This window comes from Cyclospora cayetanensis, unplaced genomic scaffold, assembly GCF_002999335.1.
Source record: "Cyclospora cayetanensis isolate NF1_C8 unplaced genomic scaffold, CcayRef3 CcayRef3_contig_123, whole genome shotgun sequence".
In the NCBI taxonomy this organism is placed as follows: domain Eukaryota; phylum Apicomplexa; class Conoidasida; order Eucoccidiorida; family Eimeriidae; genus Cyclospora; species Cyclospora cayetanensis.
The window spans coordinates 65691-84735 of record NW_020312063.1 but is presented as its reverse complement, the minus strand read 5'-3'; the positions used below and the strand labels follow the sequence as shown (position 1 = coordinate 84735).

At 56.0% G+C, this 19045-nt stretch overlaps 2 protein-coding genes across 2 annotated transcripts; one reads left to right on the top strand and one right to left on the bottom strand.

The window, feature by feature from the left end:
* Positions 1-6: 6 nt before the first annotated feature.
* Positions 7-6694, bottom strand: LOC34621737 (ESF1 homolog). The gene is made up of 16 exons (XM_026336373.1): positions 6632-6694; positions 5718-5931; positions 5284-5482; positions 4689-5253; positions 4182-4418; positions 3578-3744; positions 3210-3288; positions 2703-2935; positions 2273-2465; positions 1939-2057; positions 1630-1771; positions 1328-1473; positions 864-1008; positions 631-750; positions 399-479; positions 7-180 (listed from the first exon to the last, which is right to left on the bottom strand). Exons 1-16 carry the CDS (start codon positions 6692-6694, stop codon positions 7-9), a joined length of 2877 nt encoding a protein of 958 aa, XP_026192158.1.
* On the top strand, positions 6693-13298 carry LOC34621738. The gene is made up of 12 exons (XM_026336372.1): positions 6693-6906; positions 6984-7330; positions 7463-7584; positions 8363-8624; positions 8752-8829; positions 9040-9144; positions 9303-9542; positions 9693-9776; positions 10912-11064; positions 11223-11708; positions 12553-12687; positions 13023-13298. Exons 1-12 carry the CDS (start codon positions 6693-6695, stop codon positions 13296-13298), a joined length of 2502 nt encoding a protein of 833 aa, XP_026192157.1.
* The last annotated feature ends 5747 nt before the right edge of the window (positions 13299-19045 follow it).

Sequence of the window (19045 nt, the reverse complement as noted above, 5' to 3'; positions counted from 1 at the left end):
ACCCTGTTAAATAAGACGAAGGCCTCGGAGGGGCTGCTGCTTGCGGCTGGCAGATGAAGACTTGTTCTGTTGGCGGTGTTGTTGCTCACTGAGCTGTTCTGGCTGCGTCGCAGCCTTGAACTTGTGTTTGTGGCTCTGCTCGCGGCGCAGCCGTAGCAGTTCCTGAGTGGTGTCTGAGCTCTGAAAAACATCGAGATCGTATCCAGACGAGCAACACTCATGTGCTGCATTCCCAAAGCGGCGCTAGCAGGGTGCACACAGAAAGATGGAGATTCTGTTCAAAGATCCCTCCGGCGGGGACCCTGTTTCAGGTGTATGCAAGCGGCACAACAGCTGGACGCCGCGCCAGGTAATTGGAAAAAACAAGTCTAGTCTCTACTCCTGGTTTGCTCTCTTACCTTGAAAGCTGGATTTGTCGGGTCCAGAGCGAAGTCATGCGACTGAAGAACGCGTTTGAAGCGTGGATCCGCGAAGTCGAACTACAAAGCATTCACAGAGCCCGTCCACCAAAGAGTGCTGCCTTGTGCAAAAGAATGGACACACTACAGAGACGCTGAGTCTGAAGACTTCTCTAAAATAGGGGGAGCCCTGAGTGGCGGGCGGTTCTAGCAGCACTGCTTGCAAGCATACTTTGAAGCCAGGCTGTTGTTGTTGCTGCCGTTCTGCAGCCTGCACGCGTTCCTGCGATTTCGTCGCCTTTTTGGACCGCTTCTTCTTTTGCCGTTCCTCTCTTAAGTCAAAGTGGAGGTTCTCCTGCAAGCCTCACACCGCATCCTTGGTTTGCACACCCGTGGACCCTGCGGGCACTTGTCAACTAAGCGAACTGAGCGAGCAGCTTTACTGCAGCGCTCTCGACGCTTGACCAAGAACCACTCCCAAAAGGGCTTGTCTGCCCCGCCGGGTGTTCTAGCAAGCATTTCAACACAGGTACTCCTTCTCCCTACCTCATCGCTATGCAAGACCTCCTCCGCTGCGCCCGGCAGAGGCTCTGCCTTCGGCGGAGATACCCTGTCCGTGAAAATAGGGAACTGTAAAACTCACAAAGAGCACAAGGCGGAACGGACGCACCCTGAAGTCCATACCCAAACGACCACCTTAGGACCTCTCAGGATCGACGCGCGAAAGAAAAAAGTGTCTACAGGCCCAGGGGCCCCCTTGGTAGAAAAAGGGCGCGCAGAACGACAGGACCCCTGCAAGAGAGTAAGCGAGCTCAGGTGTACAGACTCGACTGGGGCTGTCTTGCGTTTCTCACCGCTGCTGCTGCACTGCGTCGGTTTCTCTTTTTGTTGCCTTTGGCAGCCCCTTCTTGATGCACCTGAACACATGCATCACAGCCGCTTGACGAGGTCTCCCAGACTGCGCTAAAGGACTAATTGCTATTCGGAAAACGCGGCTTGCTGCAGAGGAGTGCGAGTTGGGGCCGCCTCTTTGAAGAGCGCAGCAGACGCTTTCCGACTGCGCCGCAGACGGCATCTAGAATGCGTAAGAGCAGCATTTTTGTCCCTCCATAAGGCTGAAAGAACAACTGGGCGTCCCAAAGAGAGAGACCTGGGGTGTGCAGATACGGCAGCGTGCGTGGATTCGGCTGCAAAGGCACTAGCGCTTTCGCCTCCGGAGCTGCGAACATACCTCCCCATCCCCCTCCTCGCGAGACTGGATATCCAGCGCAGCCTTCAGTTTCGGTTGTTCTCGCACGCGCGCCTTCCGAGCCTTCCAGGGGTCTCCCTGCGCAGCCGCTGCATCCTCGTCTGTGGTCTGCGCCTCGTCTTCGCTGTCGGGGGCGAGGGCTTCAAGAGACTGTTTGAAAGAGACCTTGACGCCTCCTGATGCATGCACACGACAAGACAAAAACAGAGAGTTGCGCGTCTCTCGATGGCGACTCCCAAGACTCATCGGGCACACGTCGATGCCACCCAAGTGCCGCGAGTCAGCAGTCACCGCGGTTCCTGCTCTTCTGGATGCGACGTTTTCTTGAAAAAGGCCCTACCGCTCGTGCTGCCTTTGGACGCCGCCTCCGCGTCAGAGGGCTCAGAAGGGTCTGAGGCATCGGCGAGATCCTGCGCAGAGGGAAGAGAGAGCGCGCAGCGCAAGCAGCGTCTCGAGCACGCAGCAGCAGAACCAGCCCCTGCCCCGAGGCGCGAGAAGAAACACCCGAGACACCTGCACGTTGCCGCTGTGCGCTGAGTGCGGGTGTCGCAGGCGAAGCGTCCTCGGTAGGAGAGATCGCACGAAACACCCCGACGTCTGAGAAAGATCCAGGCAAGACACATACGCCAAGCAGCTCTTGTCTGAAGGAGGCAAGATTCTCCTCCGTGATTTTCTTCCAGGGAGGCTGGTCGCTGAGCCTTGAGGGCGGCACGCCTGAGCCAAGCATTTCATCGACATGCGCCTCGTTCTCTGCATCGGAATCTGAGGATGCCAGAAACGCTTCCATGTCTTGTTCCTCCAGCTCCTTGGCGCTGAATCTGCAAAGAGCATACGGAAGGATTTCGAAGGCACCGATTTTCGGAGATCGGGAGGTGAAAAGCCTCTTCTCGGTCCAATCCTCCTCCGGAGAGGCGGCAGCAGAGGAAAGGCTGCAGCTGCGACGGCAGCCTTGCTTCCTCCCCCACCAGCAGCGCAAGACTTGTGGCGCTGACATGCTGAAGCACAGAAAGGCTCCGCCAAGAGCGGCGGAAAACGGCAGCTGCAGGAACACTCACTTGCGCCTAAGAAACTTGGTTCGCTCTCTAGGGGGTTCATCCCATGTAAGCTGCACCTTGCAATGCTTGAGGGCGCTACTGCTGCGGGCTGAGGCTGCCTCAAGCCGCTCCGCTGCCTCTGCGGCAGCTGCAGGAGACAGGTGAGCACTGGTTGCCTCCGAGATCAGATTCTCAGCTGGTAGTTCAAGGGTGTGAGGGACGAAGCGCAAGTCCAGCCCGTTCAAGGCAAAGCCCTATATCCGCAAGCAACACTCAGTAGGCAGTCTCGTTTGCCCTCAGAAATGCGCGTGCCTGTGTAGCAGTACTACGTGCACGTCTGTTTCACGCTCAGCTTGCCCGCCCGCCTGCCTGCCTGCCCGCCTGTGCAGCCTCTCGCACACGAAATTAAGCTGCTGCCACGAGGAAAAGGAGCAGCATCTCGCAAAAAACTCGCCATTGCCCCCGCTCCGCCTCCCCCCAAAGGGCCCCTGCGCGCGGATCGATCAACGGTTCGACGCGTAAACTTGCCAGATCACAGCCATCCAGTTCGTCATACAAGCGCTTCGCTGTAGTGACTGAGTCCACTTCCGCGATCGCGTAGTGGTATCTGCGCAGGCAAGCAGCAAGGGCGCACCATAGACAGCTGCTGCTGGACGCCTCTGCCGCACACGGCGTAAGAAACGAGATCCAAAATCCCCCTTTCTCCCCCCTTTCCCGCCTGCCAGGGAAAGTTTGTCTCCAACATTTCGCCTCCGTCACGTCCTCGGACAGACAGCTGATCACACCACCAGCAGCTCGCGCGTGTCTACAGACCTGACTCAGCGCCCAACTGCTCCCTGCAATGAGAAACGGAGGGGCAGACACGCAAGCGTCAGGAGAAAACACAGATGGCGTACCTGGACCGCTCGACTTGATACTTCCTCAGTGCCTCCTGCATGGCTCTGTCCTGCTCTGCAGAGACTTGCTGCTCTTCATCGCTGCTCTCGGCATCTTCTGACGTTGCTGTAGCAGCCTTGGATGCTCCTTTGCTCTTGCGCCGGAGTCTCTCAGCCTTTGACCAATCCTGAGTTCATCCGCAGCAACTGCAGCCCTACGCCTTACGCCCTCTGCCCCCAAACTCCAGACGCTCGCTTTCTTGCTACTACTACTATGACTCCTCCCGCGGCTATTATTACTAGTACTCCTGTTACTACTACTGCTAGTGCTGCTAGTGCTTTTACTACTACTTGTTCTGCTACTATTACTCGTGCTGTTACTACTACTACTAGTGCTACTAGTGCTCTTACTACCACTACTATCATTACTAGCACTCCTGTTACTCCTACTACTATTACGACTCGTGCTGTTACTCCTACTACTATTACGACTCGTGCTGTTACTCCTACTACTATTACGACTCGTGCTGTTATTACTACTACTATTACGACTCGTGCTGTTACTCCTGCTGCTGCTGCCAGCAGGCAGGCAGGAAACAGAAATTCTTCGACACAGGAGGCCTACCACCGTGGGCCCTTTGATTTTTTCGAGCTCGATCCTCTCTTTGCCAAACTCCGACACGTAAATTTGCACGCGCAGAACGCGGGAGCCACTCTCTGTCATTCCTGCCTCTGCAGCCTCCCCCGTCGACGATGACGCCTCGCTCTGCAGGAACTGCTGAAACAGCAGCAACAAGTCCGTCGGTTGCACTGCTTCCCAGTCCAGCCCCATGATTGCCAAGCGCGAAGACACCTCTTCGCTCTACGCCACAGGCAGCAGGCAGCAGCAGACAGACAGACATGCAGAAATACACAAGGCAGGAAGGGGCAACGGCATTGCCGCGCAAAAGCACGCAATAAGGGGGGCACCTCGTCAAATTCCGAGCAGCCCCCCACAAAATCTGGCACAGGAAAAATGCGAGACTCAGAGACAGAGACTGTGCCCTGCTCTGCCGCCGCGGAGACTCTAGCCTGTCTAGACACCCGAAGCAGAGGCTCCCTTTTAAGCCTTTAAACGCCTGTGCTGACATACCATCAGAGCATCTGCAGTAGTATCCCACAACGCAGCAGCGTCGGCATCCTCCTCGTCACTGCTGCTGCTGCTGCTCTCGCTGTCACTGCTACTTTTTGCGCCGTCGTCGTTGCCGCTGGCAACAGCAGCCGAAGGCGTGCCTGCAGTCGCTGCCTCTTCCGCGGAAGCGTACAACTGCAGCAGCTCCCGCCGCGCAACTTTGGCAGCCAATTCTTCGCAGGGGCGCTCGGGGGCTGTGGAAGTCTCCCCAGAGCCATCGGCAGCAGTGTCGCCTTTCGTTTCCTTTCTGCGGTTTTTCTCAGTTCTGCCGAACTTATCGACTTTGGCGCTGCTGAGGCTCCTCCCCGTAAGGAAGCGGCGCTCCGTGAGGATGCGAGAGAAGCGGCTATCCAGCACCAAGGAGTCGGGAGGTGTCTCAGCAGGGGCCCCCCCCCCTTCTGCCCGTGCAGCCCTCTGCTCTGCGTCCTTTGCAGCCTCAAGCTTCGCCTGCCGCTTGGAGGCAGTCGCCGAAATGCCTCCTCGTTCCTCCTCAAGGGTGCCGTCCATCCGCCTTCTGCCTGCTGAGCTGCCCCCCCCGAGCCCCTTCCTCCGCAGCTGAATCTCCTTGTGCTCGCGCTGCTGCTTCCGCGCCTCCTTGCTGATTGCGAAGCGAGGATCTGCTGCAGCAACGAAACGCCTGTCCAGCCGCTTGGCAGCTGCCTCGGGGTCGGCAGGAGCTCGAGCATCCGAGGCAGAAGCAGCGCAGGCTGCTGAAGCCGCTCCTTTCGGTGCTCCCTGTTTCTTCGGCATTGTTTCTTCTGCCCAGATCTCCCTTTCAAAAATACGAAAAACACGCCAGCCTCTCCCCGAGGGGTGTAGTCTTGCTGCTCCAACCGCGGCAAGGGCGCACAGAGCGAGTGAACTCTCGCTCTATACGCAGAAGACTCCCTCTAAAAGCTGCAGCAAGAAGAAGAAACGCGAAAACAAAGCCTCAATTCGAGGCACGGGGCCCCACACCCCAAGAGTGAGGAATCGAAGCCCCGGGGCTACCCCCGCGTTGTGCCCATTGTTGAGGGGCCCCCTCTGTAGCGGGGGGCCCCTCAACAATGGGTGCAAAATGAGCGTTGTGGGGCCTCTTCGGGGATTTTTCCGCTAGTTTTGCTTTTTGGCGCTCTTCCGACGTGTTGGCAGGACTATACCCTTCGGCATTTCCGCTGAGACTTTTTTTGGCGAGCAGCGCGTCGAGTCTTGCGGCTGCTCCCAGCTGGGAGGAGTATGCCTTGCACCGTCCCTTGGCAGCGCCGCCACGCGGCGTGCGAGAGGTTTCCCTTGGAATAAACACCCCCGGGGCCCCTCTTCAAGTCTTTCCCCAGAAGAAGGAAAAGAGGGGCCCCCTGGTCGGCGGCGTGCGAGGGTGCGGCATGGAGCAGCCGATTCTTCCGCTATCAACTGATGCTGCGAGTCGCTTCCCAGGGGGCCCCCCTCACCCGATGGCTAGCCGTGCCTTCAGGCCATGGCGCAGCGGCAGCGAGGGCTCGCCGTGCTGCAGCAGAAGCAGCGGCGAGAGTTAGTCCCCTGCTTTTTGCCTTCGCGTGTGGCTGCTGTGGTCGAGGCGAGTCAAGACAGTTCGCCGTCTGCCGCTTCGTGCAGCGGGATGCTGCCGCAATGCGCAGCAGCGCGAACGACTCCCGCAAAAGAAACAAGGGTTCCCGCGTTAGGCCCACCCCCCCTGTCAGCCTCAGCGGCAAAATCATCAGCAGCAGTAGCAGCAGGGGGCCCCCCCAGAGCCAGAGGCCGTCTTTTAGCGCCACACGCCGAGCCGCTGCACCCGGTGTCTCTACACCCTTGCAGCACACCCAAGGGAAATCGCTGCCTGCAGCATCACCAGCAGCAGCATCGGCAGCAGCAGCATCGGCAGCAGCAGCATCACCAGCAGCAGCATCACCAGCAGCAGCATCACCAGCAGCAGCAGGATCGGCAGCAGCAGCATCACCAGCAGCAGCAGCGGCATCCCCTGCCTCTCGCATGACCATCGCCAGCTCCAGATGTGTCGAGCGATCCCAGAGACGGCTTCGTGCAGCAAGCAGCAGAGCTCTTGCCTCTTTGTCAGAGCAGCTGGTGCAGCTTGTACAGCAACTCGCTGCAACGGCCGCTGCACCCTTTTCCGCAGAAGTCGCTCATACCAACGTCAAACCAGTCTTAGGATCCGAAGTGCGCCTCTTGTGTAGTGCTCTGAAGCGTGAAAAATAAGGGTTGCAGTAGCCAGGCAAGGGCCCTTTTGAGGGCAGTCGTGTAGCTGCGTCTCAAACGGGAAAGAACGCTGGCTGCATGCCTCCGGATTTGGAGAAAGTGGGGGAACGCGAAGAGCTAGGCGTCCAGCCGGCAGCTGCTCTGCTTCGGAGGCAGAAAATTCAGCGCAGTTTGCGTGTCTCTCTCTGTATGTTTTCGAGCAGCTAAAACGCCGCCTGCGTGCCGTCGCTGCTTCGCTCTCCTGGGCTATGACAGCGCCCTCCTCAGGTGTACGTACACCTGGGGACGGCAGCCCTCCGGAGACGCCAAGTAGCGCCCTGCTGACGCTGGCCAAGATGGAGTGCCCCATTATAATTCTTTCTAAGCAAATGTCAGCTTTAGGGTCTTCGCTTAAAGCCTTAAAAGCGGCAGAAGCATGCACGGGAAACGAGAGCTTCTAGCACGCCAATTCGCACGGCGCGAAGAAATTTTTGGCGCTCTGTGTGTCTCCCTGGCTGGGCAGACTGGGAACTAGATGTGTCGGAAAGGGAGCAATGAGGGCTTAGAGTTTCGAATGTGCGCAGAGCCAAGGAGACCCCTCGTCTGCCGCAGCTGTCTCCCACAAAAGTGCGCGAGGCGTCGAAGCGACTGCGCGAGGCTTTGAGCGTTCCGGAGGCGCTTGTAAGCTGCGCTCGAGAGAACGTAGAGGAGGAGTTGTCGATTGACGAGCTAGCGAGGGGGGATCTTTGGTGCGGGCAGCTGAAACATCGCCGGAGGCTGCAGTGTCGCTTCCCTGTTTTCTTCCGCTGCAAACGCACCTGCTGCCCTCAGGAGGCCGTTCCTACCGATGTTCATTGTGGGGTGATGATGCATGCAGGTGTGCCGCACATGCAGCAAAAGCAGCAGATGCTCGCGCTACCAGCAGAAGCCTCAGCAACACCCCCCACAGCAGCGAAAAGCAGCGGCATCTCCAGAAACTCAGGAGCCTCGGACGGAAGACGTGCTGCTCTTGCTGCAGGGGCTCCACTCAGTAGGTTCTTGACGAGGCGGGAATTTCGCTTGTGGATCCCTTTTGCTTCGTGCATTTTTACTGCTTGCTGCCTCTCTTCGTGCGCGGCTACTGGATGTGTCTCTGTGTGTTTGTTTGTCTGTTTGTGAGTCCGTTTGTTAGTCTTGTTAGTCTGTGTTTGCATTTTGCTTGTTTGTTCGTGAGTTCGCTTGTTAGTCTGTGTGTGTGCACTTTGCTTGCGTTTTGCTTGTCTGCTTGTGCGTGGATGCCCATTTGTTAGTCTGTCTCTCCATGCATGCAGGCTGTAGGCTTCAGGCACTTCTCTGTAGGCTTCGTGGCTGTGCGTCTGTGTGCAGCTTGCGAGAATTCACCTTCGGGCGTTGGCTCAAGTGTGCAACACTGAGAGCAGCAGCCCTGGTGGGGGAGAGCGCGAGAAGGCTTCGGGGAGAAATTTCAGGGGAGGTGTCCAGACAGGAGAGCACACGTCGCTGCCCTTTTGGAGCTCTTCGCTTCTCCCCGCTGTGGCTCGAGAAAGGGAACTGGAGGCTGCTCTTACGTTACTGCGCTATTTCATTCGCCTTCGCCAACAACAGGAGCAGCTGCTGCTGGCTGCCCATGGAGGGGGGCAGCTGCAGCAGCAAAACCAACGGACGGAAGCGCCCTGCCTTCATCTTCCTGCGCCATCGGCTGCTGCTGCAGCGGAGGAACTCGCTTCTTCGGCCTGTTCTTCGGCTTCAGGAGAAGTGCGACGGCTGCCTCCACAGAGGGTGTACTTCCATTTAGAGGATTCCAGATCGAGAGCCTAGTTGACTGGAGTTAGGCTTTTTGCTGCATGTGTCCATACAGGTCCTCACAGGCCAGCGCCTGCTGGCAGCTCAGCGGAAAAAGAAGCTGGAGATGCAACGGGAGATTCGCCTGGCACGGGTGCTATTTGCTGCTTCTTTTGCTGCTGCTTTTGCTGCTGCTGCTTTTGTTGCTGCTGCTTTTGTTGCTGCTGCTTTTGCCGCTGCTGCTTTTGCCGCTGCTGCTTTTGTTGCCTCTGCGAGGAGAAGATGTACCTCTGCAGATGGCAGCGAGGTTTTTATGGGTTGCTGGCTCGTACGGTGCTGCCTTCTGCTTGGTGCGCCACTCCAGGCCCTGCATATGCCCCTCTGGATACGGAAAAGTGTGAAACTTGTGAAGGAAGGCGCTCTCTCTAGAAAGCAGCGGCTGCAGCAAAAGCAGGAAAGGCTCTCTCTGGTAAGCAGCGGCGCGAGCAATCGTCCTTCAGGGTCCTGTGTGCCTCTGCATTGACTTACATGTGGGCTTTGTGAGCGCATGCTCCTGCTCTTTGGATCCAACCTGCCGTCGCTTTCATTTGGGAGCGGCTGTTTCTCCCGATCTCGGTTGTTCTTCAGGAAGACACGCCTCCGGAGCTTGCTGGACAGTTCAAATGGATGGCAGAGGAAGACGAAGGGTCTGAGCCTTCACCACAAGCAACGGAAAATGCGCAGGAGCAGCAGAAGGAGGGCCGTCGCATGCTGCATCGTCCAGCTGCCCACGCTCCGCAACCGGCTCTTGACTCCTGTGTAAGGCTCGCTTTCTCTAGGCTTTCCACCAGTGACATCAACAAGCTCCTTAATATAGTCGATCCCGAGGTGCCAACTTCCAGGCATTGGAAGCCTCCTACATGCAACAAAGTCTGAATTCCCACCCCAGCTACCTACCCCAGCTACTGCCGTCTCTGGGATTCAACTTCTGTTCCTGCGCCTGCATATGCGCGCCGTTTTGGCACTGTCTGTCTGCAGATAGAGCTGGATGAAGCTATCCCCTTGGAGAGCCCTACTGCTCAGCGGCGCTTTGAGTGGCTGCCACTTGACCCCCAAGAGTGCGCTTCCCTCTGACACGGATAGGCAGCGAGGCTCTTAGAGTGGTGCTGACAAGAAAAGCGCACTGGGGAGCCATGCGTCTCTTGAGGCTTCACCAGCTCCCTCACGCCTCACTAAGTAGAGGCCTTTTGTAGCCTGTGTGTGTGTATGTGTGTCTGTGTATGTTGTGTATGTGTATGTGTATGTTGTGTATGTTGTGTATGTGTGTATGTGTATGTATGTGTATGTGTATGTATATGTGTATGTATATGTATATGTGTATGTGTATGTGTATGTGTGTATGAATGTGTATGAATGTGTATGTGCATGTGTATGTGTGTATGAATGTGTATGTGTATGTGCATGTGTATGTATGTGTGTGTGTATGTGTATGTATGTGTATGTGTATGTATGCGTATGTGTGTATGTGACATGGCTTGGATCTTCAGAGCTGTTTGCTGCAGCTTGATGCGATGTGTTGCTGCAGCATTCCAGAGCAGCAGAGACCCCCTCCCCCTTTGCCACGGTTTGACTTATCTCGGCACCCGACGCCTTCCGACCCCGTTTCAGTGATCCCTAAGCCTCGGGGTGGATACTCGAGACTGGACGTTGTAGAATTGAAGGACGACAAAGAAGGCGGTGCTGAGGCTTCAACAGTCCGTCAGCCAGAGTGGATACAGGTCTGTCTATGACACATGCCGCACATCCCCCGTAAAGCCGAACTCGCGCCGCATGCACGAGGAACGCGACCTGCGTTTCTCCTTTTAGAGCGACTCCGTTATCTGGAGCAGTGAAAAATATTCGCGAGCTTCGTATGAACCGCTAGTGGGCATGCGGATAGTTGCCCTAGAGCGGAGCTTACGCATTTTGTAGCTTGCCTCACAGCAGCACGGATGAGCCAGGCTTCCAAAGAGGAGTAGAGCGACGATGCGGGAAAAGGCAGCAGGCAGAGCTTGTTTGCATCTCCCTGGCGTAGCAAGCGTCTGCTTCGCTCGGCAGCGCGCAGTTTTAGGACGGCAGGCTATAGCTGACTGCCTTTAGCTGACTGCCTCTGCCCTTCTGCAGGCAAGCAGATTTTTTATCATCCTAAAAAGGCCGCAAGCTAGCCGAGCAACAAGGAGCACCTCGATAATCTTCGTGCAACTTGTTTCCCGCGCAGGCTCTTGGGGGTATGGCTCTTGGAAGCCGGGTGCATCCCGCGTCTCTGCAGCTGCAAAGACAGCGGGTGGAGGAGCTCTTGCAGCGAGAGAATCTGCTGCAAGCGGTGAAGGCTGTGCGGCGATTGCGACCTGAAGAGGAGACTGCTGACCAGGTGCTCCTCTCCCTATGCACATGCGAATGCATGCATGCATGCATGTATGCAGGGTAACGCTTTGGGGCTTTGCTTGCATGTTGGTGAGTGCGGCGGCGCGAGTCGCGGCCGTTGACGGAGAGGCGCAGTCTGTGCAGTTGCGCTGTCTGTCCATTCAGTCCTCTGCTGCCATACACAGCAGACTTAAGCGGTACGACAAGGTCAAGCGCATCTTTGGCGCGAAGCGCGCAGACAGCGCGGCTTCAAGCTCCAGGAGTCGAGGGGACGGTGGGTGCTCTGGCAACGAAGAGGCCGAAAGGGAGACAGCAGAGCCAGAGGAGTCGGGAGAGGATCTGGCCTTCATCGAAGCTCTTGAGCTACAGGATCGGCAGCGAGAGGCGCTCTTGCCTACCGGTCTGAAGGCGTTGCAAACGTCAAGCGTCGGAACGACTCGCAGGGAAGTCGCGCAGGCGGGTGCTGCCCCTCCTGCGTTGGAAGCCATTCAGCGACAAGTAGGCCTCCTCCCCACTCTATGCGCATTCTCTCTGCGTACGTGCCCGTTTGCTCCTTCGCGTTCAGCAGTGGCGAGCCGCTGCACTGGGGAGTCTGAGCCTGTGCCTGACCTTGTTGCGCCGCAGCTCGAGGCGTCGGATCGCGTCGCTAAAGCGAGCCGACTGACCCGAGCGCCGAGGAGGGGCCTCCTTTGTGGGGCCCCCCTGGGAGATGAGGGGAGTCGATTTAGAGCATGGAAGGTCAGTGCACTGCACGACGCGCAGACGCATGGTGTCTGTTGCGAGATGCTCCTGTGTGGGGAGGGGGGAGGGGTGGGGGCACTCTGGATCGCGCCCAATATACCCCCTAGAGCGGCGGTCTTCTTCTTAACGCCGCGCAGGTCGTCAAACCCCCTTGGTGGCAGAGCGACTGAACTGCTGATGCAAGCACACGCTACTGCGGGAGGGAGGGGGGGCGAAGGGGGGCATGCCGAAAAATTCTCCTCGTTCCGTGGCAGCAGCGCTCCGCTACGCCTTGCGGCTGTCATGGGGGGGACCACAGCAGGCTGGGAAAGGCGTTCCGCGCAGTTCACTGCCAGCCGTTGTGGGGCACGCGATGTGTCGCTCTGCGCCTCAGGAAAGACAAAGAGACGCTCCAGCAGAGAAGGCGTCTTCCGATGTGGCAGCAGCGTCAGAAGACGGTAGGATCCCGTCACTGCCCGGAAGGAAAAAGGCCTTACACGGCACAGGACTGCGCAGGGGGCCTAACAAAAGGCGTGTGCAACGTTCTCTCTGGCGGTGCAGTTGCTCCCCCTCTCGCTTTTATCTCAGGCTACTTCCGATTAGATGTGTGACTTAGTGTCTCTCTTCAGAGGCTCGCGTGATGCTTTGTTTGGCTGCCTGCGCCTTGCTCTCCCTGCCACGCACTCTCCACGCAGATCTCTCGGCTGGCGCAAGCGACCTTCCAGGCCCCTCCCCTCCTGCGGCGGATGCAGCAGAACCAGACGAGCTGCAGCAGGCTCGTTGGCAGCAGCAGCAGCGCGCGCGAGAAGAGGAGGACGCGTGGGAAGTGGACCTTGAATCAGAGGGGCCTCGTCCCCCTTCATTGAAGCCGCTCCTCTGCCCCGAAGGAAGCCCGAGGGGCCTTAACAGGGTTAGCGCCTTCTCAGAGAGAAAAAAGGAGGCTTCAGATCGCTGCGAGAGGGCATTTTTCTTTTGCATGAAGGTCTACTGCATTTTTTCTGCATGAAACTCCGTTGCTGCGCTAGTTGTCGTCGTTCATGTGCCGTGTAGAGGGGACCCCATCACTTGGGTGTGCTTGTAAGTATGTGTGTAATGGGTATGCCCGTATCCATGTGTGTATGTGTTTGTATGTATGTATTTGTGTGTATGTATGTGTTTGTATGTATGTGTTTGTATGTATGTGTTTGTATGTATGTGTGTGTATGTGTGTTTTTGTGTGTATGTATGTGTTTGCATACGTGGCAGCGCGCGCGGAGCTCAATGGGAGCAGACAGCTCAAAGCTAAGCAGGTCAGAAGCGGGAAGCACTGCTTTCTGTTCTTCTGGGGAAAGGCCCTCCAGCACGCGCATCCTCTACCCAGATCTGACGCCTCTACTCCAGAGACAAGAGCAGCAAGAGGCAGAGTGGCGCGAGTATCTCCCTCCGCAGGAGCCGCAGGATCAGCAGCAGTGTCTCCTAAGCGCTGAGGCTCTGAGGGCTATTGCGAAACCCGAATACCCCGTGGAGGCGAAGAAGAAGTAAGAAACACTACCCTGCCCTCGTGTTTTCTCTCGGCCTGCTCGCCTGCTTTCCTGGCATCTTTGCTAAGCCGTCGCACGGACTTCGCAGAGAGCTACTTGCTCTGCCGCTGCATTCATCTCGAGGGGGTGGCTTGTATCGACGGCTCCTTGGGGTGTTTTTCGCGCCGCACACTCAGGGAAAAAGGCCATCGGAGAGAGAAGCCTAGAGAGCTGTTAAGGAAAGCCCAGACGCAGAAGAAGCGCAACCCCATCGACGCTATCATTGAGGCCAAAATGAAAAAGAGCTCTCTTGCCTAGACTGTTTCCGAGTCTCTCCGTGGCACCTGCGGAAGGCGCCCTAGAGGTTGCTATTGCAGGGGCCTCCCGGCTCAGCAGCGAGTCTGCGGGGGGAGAGGGTTGTAAATGGAGAACGACTCGAAAGGGTTAGCAGCAGACGGTAGACAGCGCAGGACATGTCTCCGCAACCGAACGCAAGCAAGAAGCGCTGGGGAATACATGCATTTGCATGCTGCCTCGTAGCAGCGAATGGAAGATTTCTTGCACTGAAGGTGTTGTGCGAGAGGTGTCTGAATGCCTTTTATGTGCATGCTCGCGCTGAGCGGAGGGTGAGCTGCTGGACCCCATGTGGACGCAGAGAAAATAGTGCAAGACGACAGAGAAAATAGTGCAAGACGACAGAGAAAATAGTGCAAGACGACAGAGAAAATAGAGCAAGACGACAGAGAAAATAGTGCAAGACGAGGAAGTGGGAAGGGCTGAGTGCCCCTGGAAACGCAGTAGTAGTAGCAGTAGCAGCAGTAGTAGTAGCAGTAGTAGTAGTGGACACCCTTGCGTGGAGACAGGATGTGGCAGCGCCTGCCGCAGAGAAAACGCTGTGCCGCAGGCGCTAGTTTGTCGTTACTGGGGTTGCTGCTTCTACTTGCAGCCAATGAGAGGAAAAGGGGGCGTAGTTGCCGTTAGAAGAGGGCGTTGCTTTCGTCTGCCACAGATATCGGCGACAGACGAAGGCAACGCCTCCCAGGGGCAAGCTGTGGAGGCTCTCTGTCTCTCTCTGCCTCCATCTTGGAGCCAAGCGCACTTCTCTGTGCATGCAGATTCGGGCTGTTATGCCATGCGTCTTCAGCGTACTGCCACGCAGCGCCTTGGCCTTAGCGCCGACTGCACGGCGGTCCTTTTCAGTCGAATCGCCCCCTCTTCACTCCAGAACCCTAAACGCCGTCCTAAGATTTCACCCCACCTCCCTTTCTAGCAGCCCCCTCAAAGTTACGCCCCTCTACTTCTATAGGCCGATGAGGCCTGAGAACTACAGCAGCTACTCCCAGTTGCGAGAGAGAGGCGCTCCATTCTGATGCTGGCGACATGCAGCATCCCACCCACCCCCAAGGGCCCCTGCTTGCGCCTCCGCCGCAGTGTTTCTGTGCAGGGCAGACAGAAACACGGGCAGGGAGCCTCGAGCTCCTTGGCTCTTCCCCGCACAGCACAACGGCAGAAGGGGCACCGCTGAGCGCGATGACGCGCGCAAGCAGCAGAGAGAGGACCGACGCGATGCGCGAGAGCGGTCAAAGTTTCCCGTAGAAACAGCCAATGCGAGTGGAATATCCCCCAAGAGGAGGCACCTAGGAGGCCCCCCAAACGCGCCGCAGTTGCATGCATGCATGCAGGTGCATGCAGGTGCATGCATGCACCTGCGGCGCGTTTGGCCCCAGCCCCGCCTCCCTGGAGAAGCTACTGAAGTGCGCAAGGGTTAACCGGCCCGTCTGAGTCGTCTTGGTCAATGTGACTGCACACATCGAGATGCACGAACACCACTTGCTTCTCTAGGCGCCGGCTACAACGCCACTGCTTTATACATTGTGTACATATGTCCTTGCTGCAAGGGAGTGCACGAAGTTGTACATATATTTGCGCATGCATATACATATTTACGCATGCCCCTAAAACAGCAGAGGAACTAGTGGTCAGTGTGTCATTGTTCTTCAAGAGATTTAAGCTGGCCATAGCGCCGTGCGCGTTCACACACACCTGTCCATCATCAGGTCCTGCAAATGCAAGCCACACAAAACACACGTCTCAGAAAGATGTTTTAAAGAGTCTTTCGCGGCCCTTTCTCCACCACCGCCACAAAACAAATTGCGAGAACGAATTTGAATGCACCGCCATGGTTGAAGACTCGCAAGCACATACATACATACATACGTACATCTACACAGTCTCTTGCAGTGATACACACACACACACACTATTACACACACACACTATTACACACGCACACTATTACATACAGGTACACACAAATATATACAGATACACACAAATACATACGGATACTTATATAAGGATATGTGCATACAGATACACGCATATATATATATATATATATATTCATGCACACACAATAACATATATGTATGGTAGGTGCATTCGCACAAAATATATATACATATACCTAAGCACGCCAACGTGCCCCCACATACGGCAACCGTTTGGAGGGAGAAAATGTGTTTCCCAAAGGAGGCGCCGGGTCGGCTGTACACTGCGTGAGGTCGTGGAAGGCTAAAGAGAGAGAGAAGTGACTGTATCCAAGTGCATGCTGCAGCTCAGGTAGAGATGAATCGCTTCCCATCGAACATGCACGGAGGGCATATGATGCGAACTGTCTAACGCATGAAGAATTTTTCCAGATTTTTCTGTAACACCCCCCATGCGAGCGAGGGCCATGCGCACAGAGGGGATTCAAACATCCATCTGCGTGTTCACACCGCGCTGTCTCTCTCTCTATGCCTTCATCGAAACGCGTAGACACTTCTACGTGACTGGCCAGAGAAAGCGAGGCATGAAGTCTCGAGCTTAAAGAGTGCTGCACCCTACACCCGTGCAGCCTGGAGACTCCACAGTGTACAACATATATATATATATATATATATATATATATATATATATATATATACATAGAAATCTCTACATATAGCAACCCTCTGTCAAGAATAGCACGGAAAACAAGCGTACAGGCGTCATCTCCTCTTGGCCTCCTGGCTTCCACAGTCTGATGTAGTTGTCGATGCCGCTAGTGGCGAGACAGGGGCGTTGTGGGTTTGTTTGAACGCAATTTAGGGGGGTGTCATGCCCTCGCAAGACGCTGACGCATTCACCTAAGCAGAGCGCAAGCCAGCCTCCACGAGCAGCAAAAGTGAGGGGCTTCTTTTAACGGGCAGAAGCAGAAAACTCACGCATGCAGAGGGGAGGCGCTGCAGCTCCGTTGGTGGCAGCACAGCCCACTGTGGAGGGAGAGGAAGGGAAAAAGAAGCAGAAGACAAACGGCAATGCACTCGAGAGAACGGCAGAACCCCCACAAGCACACGAAACAGAGGACCCCGTAGGAGCACACAACGGATCAGAAGCGCACAACAAAAGGCACGCGCTGCGCAACACAAAGAAAAGGAGACAGTTGAGAGACACAAGCAACAAGACAGACACAGGACAGGATAGCGAGAGAGAGAGACAGAAGGGAGAGGTGGAGAGAGAGAAAGCGCTAGGACGAGAACAGAGTGAGAGGTAGACATAGAGAGAAAAAGAGATAGAGAGGGTAACGAACGCCTGAAAACGAAGAAAAGAAGGCACAAACGCATGCTCGGGCGTGATGTTTTTGATTGGGGGAATGAAGGGCGAAAAGAGACAGGTGAAAGCGCAGCAGGCCCTATAGCCTTGATGTATGGAAGTAATTCTTCGCACCATCGAGGAGTCTAAAGATACACGCAGAGGCATCATCGCTTGCCGCCACAACAAAATCGTCCCCTATGAAGCCGCATTCTTTAATACCTGTCTCGACGTTGGAGGCCCCCAAATATCTGTGCATGTGCCCCCAAACGATTCACACAACAAAACAAAACAAAAAAACAAAAAAAACTCAGTACGCGGATGTACATTGATCCCTTGTTCCTCTCCAAGGGATAAATGGATCACTATACACACCCACCCCTTCATCCTACAGCGGCTACGCCTGCACCGTGAGGCGCACACGGCCAGAAAGCAGAGAGAGAAAGAGAAAGAGAGAGAAAGAGAGAGAGAAAGAGAAAGAGAGAGAAAGAGTCTCTCTTGCGCTGGCTGGTAGGTGTGCTTGAGAAGCGAGGGTATGCGTTCAAAAGGAGCTTTTTACGACTGCCATACCTTCCGAATTCACACTGTGGTCGCCAGTTTGCATCTAAAAGTGACTCCCACTGCGCTTGTGCCCCCCCACAGCGCCAACTGCCGTCGCACAGCGCCAAATCCTGGAAAAGACACATATGGAAATACAGCTACAACATACATGTGCCTCTATACATATACATAGACGTAGATGTATGTACACATGCATATTGCATATGTATACACATTCACACATGCAGCTGCAATGACGAGCAAAACCACACAGCCACAGGATCGGACAGCTCCGCCTGTTGGAGAGAGAGCTACTACTCGGTCCTCCACACAATGCATTGTGGCTCTGTCAAAGGAAACAGACGCCGTCACGCTGCAGCGTATCCTCCCTCTCAGAGACGCATCCCTCAGCTGCCGCAAAAGAAGCCTCACTATGAGGGCGCTCTCCGCATCTCTTTGCATCTATCTCTCCATTGATATCTCTCTATCTATCTGTATCTCTCTCTTTGTCTATCTCAATCTATCTCTCTGCACTCTGAGTGTGTGAGCACGTAGCTCGAGGCAGTGCCTCTAACTGCGCACATCGAGTTCATCGAGCCAGGAGAAGGAACCTGAAAGGGAGGCATCCTCGTTGCTGCTCTCCTCCTCGTCGTCGCTTTGACTGCTGCGCCTCCCCCTGCTGCTGCTGTCGCTGCTGCTTGTGCTGCTGCTGCTTCGGCGGCTGCTCGCATGCGTAAGCCTCAGACTTAGGGGGGCTTCTGCGGGGGCTGGAAACATCTCGTTGAGCCACGCACTTGTCACTTCTTCCAGCAAACGCGTATTTCTTGCATCGTCTCCCTCTGCACTTTCAAACTGCCGCGACAGCTGCTCCCTCCTCCGCAGCACTCGCCGCAAGATGCTGTCATCCGCAGAGCAGCTTCCCTCTCTAAATCCCCCGCCGGCAGCGCCGTCTTGTTCTGCATGCGAGGAAGACGGAGCACTCAAAGACGACTCTGCACGTCTACTTAACCCTGATGCTGCTTGTGCTTGTGCCTGTGCTGCCCCTGCTGCATCCGCTTGCAGTGCTGAAGGCGACATAGCGGTGCAGCCTGCGGAATAAGAAGCGCCGTACAACGCAGAATCCGACGCAGACCTTCTGCGCCACAGCGGAGAAACACCTCCCACTGCCGTTGCTGCTGCTGTTGTTGTTGCTGTTTCTGCTCCAACTGCTGCTGTTGTTGTTGCTGTTTCTGCTCCAACTGCTGCTGTACTTGCTGCTGTTTCTGCTCCAACTGCTGTTGTTGTTGCTGTTTCTGCTCCAACTGCTGCTGTTGTTGTTTCTGCTCCTCCTTCTCCTCTTGGCGCTTCTACTGCGTGAGCTGTGGCTGCATTGCCACTGCCAGCGGTCCCACAGACTTCGGCGTCTACCGAAGCACCACGCGTGCGCTGTCGCTTAGAGCGGCTAACGAGACATGCATCATCAGATGCTGGGGTCGGGAGATTAGTGCTGCTGCTGCTGCTTCTGTCAAGCCTTGCTGCGTTGAGTTCGAGGCTGTCACTGCTGAGCATGCTGCCCAAGCTGTTGGTGTTGCTGCTGCGGCATGCACTGAGACTCCCAGCAGAGGAGGACGCCTC

Bases quoted from the DNA above. Each gene is read 5' to 3' on its own strand.
- LOC34621738 (XM_026336372.1), top strand. From the start codon at position 6,693: ATGACCATCGCCAGCTCCAGATGTGTCGAGCGATCCCAGAGACGGCTT. The intron at 7,331-7,462 runs GCATGCACGGGA...ATGAGGGCTTAG, and splicing joins AAGCCTTAAAAGCGGCAGAA to AGTTTCGAATGTGCGCAGAG. The intron at 9,145-9,302 runs GTAAGCAGCGGC...GTTGTTCTTCAG, and splicing joins AGCAGGAAAGGCTCTCTCTG to GAAGACACGCCTCCGGAGCT.
- LOC34621737 (XM_026336373.1), bottom strand. From the start codon at position 6,694: ATGCGAGAGGCAGGGGATGCCGCTGCTGCTGCTGGTGATGCTGCTGCT. The intron at 5,932-6,631 runs GCTGGTGATGCT...TACTCCTCCCAG, and splicing joins CTGCTGCCGATCCTGCTGCT to CTGGGAGCAGCCGCAAGACT. The intron at 3,289-3,577 runs GTACGCCATCTG...TTGCCTGCGCAG, and splicing joins TATCAAGTCGAGCGGTCCAG to ATACCACTACGCGATCGCGG.